Here is a 14316-nt window from a genome sequence, read left to right as displayed (position 1 = left end):
CAGGAATTCCAGCCAGGCCAACGGGAGAATTTCCTGCTCTTTCAGAATCTTGGCCATCTACCTGAACACAATCCTGATTTAATACTTCATCCAAAGGATGGTGCAAAGATTCTTAATTTCAAGACTGTAAGGGCACAGAGAGTTAGAATCTAGGAAGAATGAGCTGGATTTCACTTTTTTTTAAAAAAGTGAATAGGTAGTTAATCCTGATTGCTTGAAAAGTCCAGTTTCCTCACTTTTCCTGATCTACTGTAATACTTGGTTACTTGGTTCCTGTGGCAAACCGTCACTGCTAACTGTTCCACCCCTATGTCTTTTGGCTCCTTCAGCTGATGATAGCTCTAGTACACTCCTGTGAAATGCCTTTGGACATTTTGCTGTGCTAAAAGCTCCATATAGGAACATAAGACTTAGTAGCAGGAGTAGACCTTTCAGCCCCTGGAACCTGCTTCTGCCACACAATAACCCTCCTGGGGGGGGGGGTGGTGGGGAGGTTGGCAGGAGGAGATGATGGTGTAGTGGTAACGTCACTAGACTAGTAATCTAGAGGCTCAAGCTAATGTCCTGGGGATACGGGTTCACATCCCTCAAAGGCAGCGGGTGGAATTTGAATTCAATGAATAATCTGGAAATTGAGGAACTAGTCTCAGTCATGGTGACCATGGAGTCATTGTGCATTGCTGTCAAGTTCCATCTGGTTCAATAATGTCCTTCAGGGAAGGAAATCTGCCGTCCCTACCTGGCCTGGCCTACATGTGACTCCAGACCCACAGCTATGTGGCGGACTCTTAACTGCCCTGCTGAAATGGTGTGGCAAGCCACTCAAATCAAGGATAAGTAGGAATGGGCAACAAATGCTGGCCTTGTCATGAAAGAATAAAAAAATCTGGTTATGGTCTCAACTCCACTCTCCAACACCCATAACCCTTGGCTCCCTTGTCTATCAAAAATCTAACTCTTGCCTTGAATAAATTCAATGACCAAGCCTCCACTGCTTTCTGGGGAAGGGAATTCTACAGACTAATGGCCCTCAGAGAAAAAAAATTCTCCTCATCTCAGTCTTAAATGGTAGACTTTTTATTCTTATGCTGTGTCCTCTAGTTCTAGTCGCCCACAAGTGGAAACATCCTCCGTTTCAATATGTTTCAATAAGATGACCTCTCATTCTTCTAAACTCTGATGGCTATAGGCCCCGCCTCTCCTTTCTTCATAAGATAAGCCTTTCATCTTAGGAATGAGTCGAATGAGCTTTCTCTGAATTGCTTCTAACACAATTATACCCTTTTTCAAATAAGGAAACCAAAACTGTACACAGTATTCCAGATGTGGTCTCACCAAGGCCCTGTACAGCTGCAGTAAAAGCCCTCTACTTTTATATTCCATTCCCCTAGCAAAAAATGTCAAGATTCCATTTGTCTTCTTAATCACTCGCTGTATCTGCATACCAACTTTTTGTGATTCATGTACCAGCACACCCAGGTTCCTCTACTGTCACCAAGTCAGGGGATCAACCTTGGTTCAATGAAGAGTGCAGGAGGACATGTAAGGAACAGCACCATACCTGAAAATGAGGCGCCAACCTGGTGAAGCTACAACACAGGACTACTTGCATGCCAAACAGGACAAGCAGCAAGAGACAGACATAGCTAAATGATTCCACAACCAATGGACCGGATTTAAGCTCTGCTAGTCTGGCAACATCCAGTTGTGACAATTAAACAACTCACTGGAGGAGGGGGCTCTACAAATATCCCACCCTCAATGATGAGGGAGTTCAGCACATCAGTGCAAAAGATAAGGCTGAAGCATTTGCAACAATCGAGTGGATGATCTATCTCGTCCTCCTCCGGAGGTCCCCAGCATCACAGATGTCAGTCTTCAGCCAATTCAATTTACTCCATGTGATATCAAGAAATGGCTGGAGGTGCTGGATACTAGCAACACTTGTGCTCCAGAACTTGCCGCGTCTCTAGCCAAGTTGTTCCAGTGCAGCTATAACACTGGCATCTACCCGGCTATGTGGAAAATTGCCCAGGTATGCCCTGTACACAAAAAGGTCAGATCCAACCCGACCAATTATTGCCCCACCAGTCTTCTCTCCATCATCAGTAAAGCAATAGAAGGGATCCAAGGGCTATCATGCAGCACTTGCTTAGCGTAATCTGCTCACTGACACTCAGTTTGGGTTCCGCCAGGGCCACTCAGCTCCTGACCTCATTGCAACCTTGGTTCAAACATGGACAAAAGAGCTGCGCTCCCAAGGTGAGGTGAGTGTGACTGCCCTTGACATCAAGGCAGCATTTGACACAGTGTGGCATCAATGCACCCTAGCAAAATTGGAGTCAATGGGAATCAGGGGGAAAACTCTCCACTGGTTGGAGTCATACCTAGCACAATGGAAGATGGTTGTGACTGTTAGAGATCAAACATCTCAATTCCAGGAAATTACTGCAGGAGTTCCTTAGGGTAGTTCCTCAGCCCAACCATCTTTAGCTGATTCATCAATGACATTCTTTCCATCACAAGTTCAGAAGCTGGGATATTTGGTGATGATTGCACAATGCTCAGCACCATGGCTGACAAATGGCAAGTAACGTTCATGCCACACAAGTACCAGGCAATGACCATCTTCAACAAGAGAGAATCTAACCATTAGCCGTTGACATTCAATGGCATTACCATGACTGAATCCCCCACTCTCAACATCCTGGGGATTACTATTGAGCAGAAACTGAACTGGACTAGCCATAAAAATACTGTGGCTACAAGAGGTCAGAGGCTAGGAATCCTGCGATGAGTAACTCACGTGTGTATGGGCAGGGCTTGGGCCTGGAGTCCTCCTGGATGGTGGGGGAGTTGGCATCAGCTGCAGACCATAGTCATCTGGGGGTGAGGAGGAAAACAAAACACAAATATATAAAAGTGGCAACGTTAATGTTATAACATAACTAAACTGGCCATTGAGATACCAGCCTATTGATCACCAATTACACAAACTAGGAAGAGTTAAGTTGCTGTCCTTTCTTCATTTCAATTTTCTCCCCCTACAGTTAAGATTTTCTGAGGCACTGACTGCCCTCACTAATTGGGCAAGCTCTAAGCCTGGACAAAGAAGCTATCTCAAATTGGCTCGACACAAACTGAGCTCAATCCTGTCCTCAGCCAATATTCCACACCTTCCAGCACCAAACACTGGATAATAATCAAGTGTGGGGACCCTTGCTGATATTCCCCTCTCAACTTAAGACACAGCAGGAGGAAGCCAAAGCCAATCAGCCCATTGTGACTGTGCCAGCCGGAAAAAGAGCTAGCCAGCCTAATCCCGCTTTATAGCTCTCAGTCTGTAGTCCAGTAGGTTAAGGTACTTCTAGTGGATACCACAAACTCTTTAAATGCGGTGATGATTTCTGTCTCTATCACCCTTTCATACTGTAAATTCCAGATCCACACCCTGATTTGGCTGAAAAAATTTCTCCTGAGCTCCTCTTTAATATCTTCTGCCAGTGCTTTAAGTCTATGCCGCCTGATTATTGACCGCTCTGCTAACAGAAATGGGTCATTCCTACCCTCACTATCTAGATCCCTCATAATTTTATAGATCGCAATTCAATCTGCCCTCAGCCACCTCTGTTCCAAACCTATCCAAAGTTTCCCCATGGCCAGAATTCTACGGTTCTGCAACAACCTCACCCAAACTCTACCCACCACACCACCCTCACCCCCAAAGTGAGATCGCATCTTTCCTGTAACTCGATGACCCGAACTCCACGCAGTACCGTAGCTGTGGCCAGAAATGGTTATGTCAAACATGGAGACATCTTGCTGCTGTCAACTGAAGTGTCAACCAGTTAACAAAAGGACTTTGCCTGCACCAGGAAAAGGAATCGCCAAACCATTTCTTTGGAAGGGTGACTGTTATGCAGGAGACCCCTTCCTAAGCTGGGACCCTGCCAAATTCTGTGGCATTTTTAAGGACATGATTGTTCAGCCTTCACTAAAAATATATATTAATCTGGAATTTTCTGGTTAACACATTTGCGTAAAATGTCATTATTTGCACTTGTGCCCAGAAAAATACCCTTGCCAGTCTTCCATTTTCACACCTTCCATTGGAAACTTTTGCCATGGCTCAGGAGAGGGTCTTTGCCAGTCCTCAAAAAGGGGACACTGAGCTCTCCCTCAACCCAGTCCTTCTAGATACTCTGAACTCTACATTGAAAACTGTTGATAGCTCCCTCCTTATTGGCAGCACCCTCTAGAAACTGACCTCCGATATGTCTTTTTGTGAAACAAGGTATAAGTTTCATGGTTTCTGACTCCTCGAATAACCAAAGTCTAAGCCACAAGAAACATTTTTATTCTTGCAGGCAGAGAAACCTGACTGTTCAGAACACCCTGAGTGTAGACCAGCACTTTGTGTTAATTCAGTCTATGTCCGATGCTAGAATAGGACTCCTGGCAGCCCAGGTAATCATCACAAAGTAAAGGATGCAATTGAAGGCCAGATAGCTGCGCACACATACTACAAATGAGAATCCTCGCCACAGCTAAATCTCCAGGCTGTGCTTTCATTATAAACACGCGAGATTGAAGGGAACGTACTTGGCTTGCAGGATAGTCCTGGCTGCATTTGAAGTCCGAGCTGGGGGTCGCTTGTGACTGGAAGAGGTTGCGGGCTATGAGGAAATGCTGGGATCATCACAAAAGGCAGGTTGACTTGCTGAAAGAAAAGAAACAACTCAATCATAATGGAAAATTCAATGTTGCTCAATTCTAAAAACATCCCAGGTGAATGGCACTGAACATTTAATCACGATTAAACATGGCTTTGGTTCCCTCTAGGGTCCGACACACAATCAAGATCGGCAGGAAATGTGCATCATGCCTGCTAGACGCTCCTAGCAAAGCTCAAACTTTGAAACAATCCCTTTACCAAATGCCCTTTTCAGTTCTCCATAGAAACAAGCACAAAAGTCAAAGAAAAACCAAAGCAGCTATTGGTATTATTGTTTCAGGGACAGATTTTTCTTTTACTCATTCATCAGAGGTGGGGATCTTTTGTCCAATCTGAATCTCATTTTTGCCCATCCCTTGTTCAGAGGGCATTTAAGAGTCAACCACATTGCTGTGGGTCTGCAGTCACATATAGGCCAGACCAGGTAAGGACAGAAAGGGCACTAATGAACCAGATGGGTTTTTAATAACAATTGACAATGGTTTCATGGTCACTTCCAGATTTTTTATATATTAATTAGTTTTTACTTATATATTAACCTGTCCAGCTGCCATGGCAGGATTTGAACCCGGGTCCCCGGAACATTATTAGAGCTCGATTACTAGTCCAGCGACAATACCACTATGCCATCACCTCCCCTGTTGAAACTGCTTTAATCCATTTCCACATTAACCTGCAGATTTGCATGATAGTCAAGCAGGGACTCACTGACCTTTTGCATCAGTCAGTCAGTCACCTCAGCACCCAGCAAACAAACCATCTTGACATAAACTAAGATGTTTAAAAGCCAGCTTCAGTAGGCAGCAGCTGAACCATCACCATCTAAATTCTAAATCAGGTCAATTGGCCAAGAGACCTACAGCAAATACAAAATTACTCCTATAATCACAAATGAAAACTATGTGCAGGGAGTGCCAAATGACAGTATGGGCCTAGTACAGTGCACATGTGCGTGCATGTGTGCTCACAGCCCAGTTTCAGGGACTACAAAACTGCATTAAATATAAGAAATTGGAGCAGGAGTGGGCCATTTGGCCCCTTCAGTCTGCTCCACTAGTCAATAAAGTCATGGCTGATCTGACTGTGGCCTTAACTCCACTTTCTTGCCCATCTCCCCATAAGCCTAGGCTCCCACGTTAATCAAAAATCTGTCCAACTCCGTCTTGAATAAATTCAATCATACAGCCCCCACTGCTCTCTGGTGGGGAGAATTCCAAAAATCTAGTAACCCTCAGAGAAGAAATTCCTCCTCATCTCCATCTTAAATGGAGAGACCCTATATTAAAAAAAAACACCAACTGTTGGATCTCTTACCTGAATCTGTTGTTGCAGGAGGTTAATTTTGTGCTGCTGTTGAATGAGTTGCTGCTGCTGTCTTGCTATCTGTTAATATTAGAAACGGACAATGATTTTCAACAGTGCTAGAATGACTCGAGATCCTAGTCAATATCGTTATGTAGGGTTGGACTGTACGAGAGGAAGCTGAATATTAAAAGGCCCATTGCTTTCTCTGCAATGACAGCCTCACTTATGTCCCATTCTTGCGCATGACTCCTCACCTGTGCAGAATGCAACTACCAGAAAAGCTCTTTCCTAAGAATTCTGAACGTGTAATAAGCAACATTTGCTTACAAACAAGCATACAAGTTCAGCAGGTAATAGGTAAGGCAGATGGAATGTTGGCCTTTATTTCAAAGGGAATGAAGTATAAAAATAGCTAAAACTATACAAGGCACTAGTTAGACCACACCTAGAATATTGTGAACAGTTTTGGTCCCCTTATCGAAGGAGAGATAACAGTCCAGAGGAGGTTCACTAGGTTGATCCCGGAGATGGAGGGATTTTCTTATGAGGAGAGGTTGGGCCTCTACTCATTGGAGTATAGAAGAATGACAGGCGACTTTGCTGAAACATGTAACATTCTTAGGAGGCTTGACAGGGTAGATGCTGAGAGGTTGTTTCCCCTTGGGGAGAGTATAGGACCAGAGGGCATTGTCTCAGAGTAAGGGGTCGCCCATTTTAAGCAGAGATGAGGAGGAATTTCTTCTCTCAGAGGGTAGTGAATCTGTGGAATTCTTTACCACAGAGGGCAGTAGAGGCTGGGTCATTAAATATATGCAAAGCTGAGGTAGACAGATTTTTAATCAATCAGTGAGAGAATCGAGGGTTATGGGGGAAAAGGCAGGAAAGTGGAGTTGAGGATTATCAGATCAGCCATGACCTCATTGAATGGTGGCACAGACTCGATGGGCCAAACGGCCTACTTCTGCTCCTGCATCTTATGGTCTTTTGGTTTGGAAATCTTCATACAATTTGCGTTGTGACAAAGAGAAAGACCTACTTTCCTGTGGCCTTTCACAACCTCAGGACATCTCAAAGCACTTTATAGCCAATTAAGTGTTTATTTTTCAAGTATCATCACTGTTGTAACATGGGAAGCAAGGTCCCATAAACAGTAATGCAACAACGATCAGATAATCTATTTCAATGAAGTAGGTTGATGGATAAATATCTGCTAGGATACCAGGGAGAGCTCTTAGCTCTTCTTCATTATAGTTTTAAAAATATATTCTTTGATGGGATTGGGCATCGCTGGTAAGGCCAGCATTGCCCATCCCTAATTGCCCTTGAACTGAGTGGCTTGTTTGGCCAGTTCAGAAGGCAATTAAGAGTCAACCACATTGGGTTTGGAGCCATATGTAGGCCAGGCCAGGTAAGGAGAGCAGATTTCCTTCCTGAAAGGACATTAGTGAACCAGATGGGTTTTTATGACAATCAACAATGGTTTCATGGTCACCATTACTAAGACTAGCTTTTCAATTCCAGGTTATTAATTGCATTCAAATTCCACCAGTTGCAGCGGTGATATTTGAACCCTTGTCCCCAGGACATTAGTCAGGGCCTCTGGATTACTAGTCCAATGACATTACCACTGCTCCACCATCTCCTCTATCATAGTGCCATGGGATGCTTTGTGTCCACCTGAGAGTGGGGCAGGCGGGGCCTCTGTTTAACATCTCATCCGACAGTGCAGCACTCCCTCAGTGCTGACACCGTCAGCCTCAACTGTGTGCTGAAGGCCCTGAAGTGGGACTGGGACCTGTGAGTTTCTGCCTCACGTGGGATTGCTACATGTCCTGCTCATGTGACAGAGTGAAATGAGGGGACATGTTTTATTGATTTTTTATTTCTGTTGTTTAATAACGTTTCCAATATGTTCCTCATCTTCCTGAGGCAGCTCCCTGCCTCAGGGAGATTTCTCCGCCCTCTTTTGCGCGCATGTGTGATGCGCACACTAGGCCTGCTCGCCCTCCTTCCCTCCCCCACCAACCCCCCCCCCCACCGCCCACACAGGCAACGCTCAACGCTGCCGCTCGCATATCACACTGGACTTCCCAACTGCCCCCGCTGATCCCACACGCCAAGGGCAAAATTCTGCCCCTGGGTTCCTTTCCTTGCAGTAATGTTTCTGCAGGCTGTGCAGTAGACTAAGGAAAAGAAAAGCAAAATACCACCGACGCTGGAAATCTGAAATACAAACAGAGAACACTGGAAACGCTCAGCAGGTAATGGCAGCATCTATGGGGGGAGAAACAGAGTTAACATTTCAGCGCAATGAACTTTCATTTGGAAATGTTTTGTGCAACGAGTGGAGTGGGACAAGGACAAGGACAAAAGGAAGGCCTATGACAAAGTGAAGGAAGGTCTACGACAAAGTGAAGGAAGGTCCACGACAAAGTGAAGGAAGGCCTATGACAAAGTGAAGGAAGGTCCACGACAAAGTGAAGGAAGGTCCACGACAAAGTGAAGGAAGGTCCACGACAAAGTGAAGGAAGGTCCACGACAAAGTGAAGGAAGGTCCACGACAAAGTGAAGGAAGGTCTACGACAAAGTGAAAGTCGGGAGAGATGGAATGACAGAAGAGTTGATCTTACCAGCCCCAAGGACATGGGGACGGGGCAAGGAAAGAAACAAAAGGCCGGGATTTTCCGGTCCCATCTGCGGCAGGAATCATCGCAGGCAGGACAGAAAGTTTGATGGACCAGCCAAAGCTCTGCCGACTTTGGGCAGGGATTTCTGGTCCTGCGGCTGGCGAGACCGGAAAATCCCGGCTAAAGGAACCAAAGATGTGCCAAGAGCAGGTATGCTGCTGTCTGAAAAGAAAAAAACAAGAGATGAAAAGTTGGAGTAGAGATTCACGCCTGAAATGATTGAACTCAATGCTGAATGCAGGCTGTAAAGTGCCTAATCTGTAAGATGAGGTGCTGTTCCTCAGGCTTTTATCGAACATCACTGGGACAGTACAGCAGGTGATTTACATATGTAAATTCCATTCAGTTAGTACAATTTGTACAACAGCAATGTTATGGAACTAGAACCAGAGTACAGGTATCAATGAAAATAAAGGAGTTTCATACACAGATGTTCACAACAACACGAGCTAAACTCTAGGTCATTACTGAGAGTGTGAAAAGAATGAAACCAACAAAACAAGCAGCAATAATTATATCTTTGTCAAATCTAACAGAAATATTGTTGTGGAAAGTCCATCATTCGGGAGCTGTTACTAATATCGGATGAGTTCAGGGTCCTGACTGTTCAATAACAAGAGGGGCAATGATATTTGATGTGCAAACGGGAAATGTTCAGCAGGTCAGGCAGCACCTGTGGAGAGAGAAACGGAGTTACACTGTTTGGGTCTGTGACCTCCCATCAGAACTGGAAAAAGTTAGGGAAATAACAGGTTTCCAGCAAGTACAGAGGCATGAAAAAGCTGGGAGGGAGGGAGGGGGAAAGAACGGAAAGGAGTGTCGGTGATAGGGTGGAAGACAGGGGCGATTAACTAAAAGGGATGATGGCGCAAGGAGAAAAGAATGTTAATGGAACTTGTTCTCTCTTCACAGGTGGTTCCTGAGAATTTCCAGTATTTTTGATTTATATTGCAAATTTCAGTATTTTGCGTTTGTATTAATGATATTTGATAGTTGCATAATGGAATTTTATCCAGTGGAAACTAACGGATGAGGTTAATCCATTCAACAGGGGAGGTGGTGATGTAGTAATTATGTCACTGGACTAGTAATCGAGACTCAGGCTAACGATCTGGTGACAAGGGTTGAAATCCCATTATGGCAATTGGTAGATCTTGAATTCAATTGATAATCTGGAAAGTGGAGTGGGGGCGGGAAATAGCTAGTCTTTGCAGTAAAGGTGACCACGAAACCATTGCCGGTCGTCATAAAAACCCATCTGGTTCACTAATGCCCTTTAGGGAAGGAAGTCTGCTGTCCTTACCTGGTCTGGCCTACATGTGACTCCAGACCCACAGCAACGGGGGTTGACTCTTAACTGTCCCACTGAAATGGTGCGGCTCGTCACTCAGTTCAAGGGCAATTAGGGACGGGTGACAAATGCCAGCGACCACCCACATCCCATGAAAGAATAAAGAAAAAATTCAACAAATAAAAGGCCTTGATCAGCAGGAAGTCTGTATTTATTGTCCGAATCAGGTTTCTGTATTTGGAATAAACTTTTTGCTTTTAAATTAATAAAAACAATGCTGATGACAGTCAGTGTGTCCACATTGAATAAAGTTGGCTGCAAAATGGTTTTAAAACCCATCGTGGCTCAGCACCTGGTGGGTCAATAGACAGGGCGTTTCATCCCAGAGAAAGAGCTTCTGGGTTTGTGACTCCATTTCACCCCAAGGAGGTCTGGAGCAGAGCAGAATGTCTTCATCATGGTAAAGTGAATAAGCTGCATCACACTCACACCCCCTCTCTGAGTGTTGGATTAACAGCAGTATCAGCAGTAGCCTTTGAGCAGTGACCTGGTCAGCTTACTTAGTTGAATGGGGCGATGAGGGAGAATTTTTATTTTGAAAACCACATGGGGGCAGGAAAGAGAAATACAGAGGAAGGTAAAATTGCAATGAGTTTGTCTGAGTGTGAGTGCGCAAGAGAGAGTGAAAGAGAGAGTGCATGCAGGAATAAGGGATTGAGGGAAAAACAGAAAGAGAGATTGTCATATTGTGTACAAGTGAGGTTTGGTTGCATTCTAGCTTGTACTAAGTTGCAGCATGTCAGTTCAGCTCAGTTGGTAGGATGCACAACCCATAGGTTCAGCACAGAAACTTCACTGGCAGCAGTGAGCAGTACTAAGAGAATGCTGCATTGCTGGGGGCACTGTCTGTCAGATGAGATTTTCAACAGAGGTCACCTAATGGTTCACACAGGCATTAGAGATGTCACACAGTCTGAAGGAGACCAGGAATTCATCAAGCCAGCATTCCTTCCTCAACCAAGGACTAATGAACTGGTCATTAATTTCAAAACTGTGGGTTAAAAATGTCCGCAAAATGATTATGCGCAGGAGACCACAAGAACATCCAAAAACGACAGGTCAGAAAATATTAGCTGGTTCATTAAGTACGTCTCCTATAGCTTTGACCTCCAAAGAATTTAATTGATTGCATGCCCCTTTGGGATATTGCTGAGAGAGGTGTTGAAGATACTGCGCAAATGCAAGCTTGTTTGTCTACAGTACTGTAACCCCTCCCATGTCCTCCCCGCTAAAAGATCTTGCAAAGATATTCAATCTGTGATGTGGATAACGTCGGTGCAACTTCTGGCCTTTATTGAGGCCACACTGATCTCCGATCTCTGCCTCGTTTTCTTATCCCCACCTACCTGATCCTGTTGCTGTCGAGCCAGCTCCATCTGTTGCTGCTGTTTCTCAAACAACATGGCTGCCATATTCTTCTGTTCTGCGTGAGCTGTCAGCAGCTGCTCCCGGAGACTAGACAGCTGGTTTATCATCACCAACAGCTGCAATTCCTTCTCTGCCAGACTCTCTGCTGTCCCTGGCCCATCAAAAGAGATACAAAACACTGAATTATCCCAGGTCTTTTGAAGAAAACAGTTGCCCTTCCAAAATCACTTTGACATTATCATCGGTTCCAAGACACTTGGAGCTAGGGTTGCCAAACCTCCAGCAATGCCCTGCAGTCCTCAGGAATGAAAAGATGAATCTTCAGGACATTGCACAGAGTCAATTGTGGTTTTTATTTTCTCTAAACCCTTGTTAATTAGTTATAGGAATATCTGACAGTCAAAGAACAGCCAGGCAATGAGAAGTCTTTTCGCTTCCCTATTGGTCCTGCCCACATAAATGGGAGCGTCAAGCAACCAATGGCGGGAACGTGGGGGTGGGGCAGTCAGAGGCAGGAGGTCACCTAGTGAGTCCTCTGGGAATATGACCAACTAGACTTGGCAACCATACCTGGAACCATTTTACTGACATTCTCCACACACACACAAAAACACCACACACACACAAACACACACAAAAACACCACACACACAAAAACACCACACACACAAAAACACCACACACACACAAACACACACACACAAACACACACACACAAACACACACACACAAACACACACACACAAACACACACACACAAACACACACACACAAACACACACACACACTCTCCCAAAAAACAGGATGACCTCAAAGAAACATAAAAAGCAATGCTAGAAATTAGAAATAAAGACAAAAAATTCTGTAAATGCAGAAGTCAGTCAGGAACTGAAAGTAAAAAGCTTAATTAATAGTCTTCTGTGAACCTTCAGCAGAAGCATCCTGACAGGGTGGTGGAAACTCTGGTTCATCTATTTTAGCATGCGTTCATAGCAAAAGGCATCTTCTATAAGCAGACCTTACCCCTTATTAACAGTACCTTATGTGACCAATGAAAGGAATTGTGTGCCAAAGGCTGACAATTAATTTTTAAATTACTGGCCACCATGAGGAATAACTAGCATCAGTATCAGGCCAATAGGTTCAGGCTAAAACAAATAATCAGATTTATTTATAAGTTAGATAGAAGCAGAAAACCATAATAAAGTTAGTAATGGTATAAAAGACAAAGTCCGGGATTTTCCGGCTCGGGATGGGGAGGGGGGCCAGGGAAAAGTCCATTGACTTTCAGCGGAACCGGGAGAACCCGGTGGCAGGCAGGGCCGGAAAATTCCAGCCAGAGACTGAAGCATATTCAAGAGTTCAGACGTCTTCAGAGTCTATTTCTCACAAGGTCCAAAAGACCTGTGAGACTTTTGGAGGACACAGTCAACTGTAGACTTCTTACTATAATTTGTACTCGAGTTTGGCGTTATTCCTGTCTACCTCATGGAGTGCGGCTGACAATTTAAAAAACTAAAACTGTTCTTCTTTAAAAAAAAAACAGGAAAACCTGCAGTATAAATTCCAGATCAGCAAACCAAACCAGTTAAGTCATTTAAATGGCACAATAGGACAATTCTTACACAGAATCACTTGACAAGTCACGGTTGTACCTCATCCAGATCTTTTATACACATTGATGCTGTTACCATGCTTAATAAGATTAATAATAGGATAAAGCAGGCTGATCTGAAGATCAAATTGGCTAAGAACAGAAAATGCTGGAAATACTCAGCAGGTCAGGGAGCATCTGTGGAGAGTTGACGATTCAGGTCAATGACCTCTCGCCAGAACTGGGTAATGTTGGATCCGTAATAGGGTTTAAGAAATGGGGTGGGTGGGCAAGGACAGAAGGAAGGCCTGTGATAGGGTGGAAGAAAGGGGAGACTGAAGGACTGAAGAGTTAGGAGGAAGGGCAAGACAAAGAGCAAAGAAACTAAAGATGTGCCTGGAGCAGGTGTGCTGCTGCCTTCCGACACTGACTCGACACCGAGTTCAAGAATTACAGACCATAAACTCTGTGCCTCCGTTTGGTTTCCATTTCTTTGCACGTTTTGGTTTTTGTTCTCTTATTCTTTGCGTTCAGACAGCAGCACAGCTGCTCTAGGCACATCTCGTGCTTCCTCGTTTCTTTTCGTGCCTCATCACCATTCCCTTTAACCCTGGAAGACTAAGGCCAGACCCGCCACAGGGCATTTGGAAGCCCAGCCAAAAGTCCTTTGACTTTTGACGGAATCGAACGATCCCGGTGGTGGGCGGGGACAGAAAATCCCACTAAATCTTCGATCATTCACTCTCTCCTTTCTTCTACCCCAACACAGACCATCCCTTTGTCACTGTCCCACCAGCCCCTTGCTCAAATCCTATTACATCTCTAACCTTCCCCAGTTCTGATTAAAAGGTCATCGACCTGAAACACTGGCTGGGGACTTTCCGGCCCCCACCGTGGGGCAAGGTGGCACCCCCCCCCGCACCCCCCCCACCCCCCACCAAGCCCCCAACCCCACCCCGGCCAGAAGCCCATCGACTTGCTGCAGGACCGGGAGATCCTGGTGGTGGGTGGGTATGGAATGTCCTGACCATTAATTCCGTTTCTCTCTCCACAGATGCTGCCAGACCTGCTGAGTATTTCCAGCATTTTCCGTTTTTATTTCAGATTCCCAGCGTCTGCAGTATTCCGCTTTTCGATCACACCGGCCTTCCTGGCCTTGGCAGACATTGCAACTATGATCCTGCAGATGACCGGGTGAAGATAGCCTTCACCTTAATCCTAGTTATGGAAAGGAAACACAAGAGAGGACTAGAATATAAAAGCAGGGATGTGCTGC

At 44.9% G+C, this 14316-nt stretch overlaps 1 protein-coding gene across 1 annotated transcript in view; it reads right to left on the bottom strand.

Moving 5' to 3' along the window:
* Positions 1-14316, bottom strand: part of LOC121282543 (transcription factor SOX-13-like) — a 192147-nt gene that overhangs the window by 35329 nt on the left and 142502 nt on the right. Inside the window, exons 5-8 of the mRNA XM_041196277.1 lie at positions 11425-11597; positions 6050-6118; positions 4603-4720; positions 2807-2883 (exon numbers count right to left, since the gene is read on the bottom strand). Coding sequence (XP_041052211.1) covers positions 2807-2883; positions 4603-4720; positions 6050-6118; positions 11425-11597 — 437 coding nt within the window. The remainder of the gene's footprint in view (positions 1-2806; positions 2884-4602; positions 4721-6049; positions 6119-11424; positions 11598-14316) is intronic.

This window comes from Carcharodon carcharias, chromosome 9 (genome assembly GCF_017639515.1).
Source record: "Carcharodon carcharias isolate sCarCar2 chromosome 9, sCarCar2.pri, whole genome shotgun sequence".
Classification (NCBI taxonomy): domain Eukaryota; kingdom Metazoa; phylum Chordata; class Chondrichthyes; order Lamniformes; family Lamnidae; genus Carcharodon; species Carcharodon carcharias.
The sequence above is the reverse complement of the archived record's forward strand: the minus strand, read 5'-3'. Positions and strand labels throughout refer to the sequence as shown.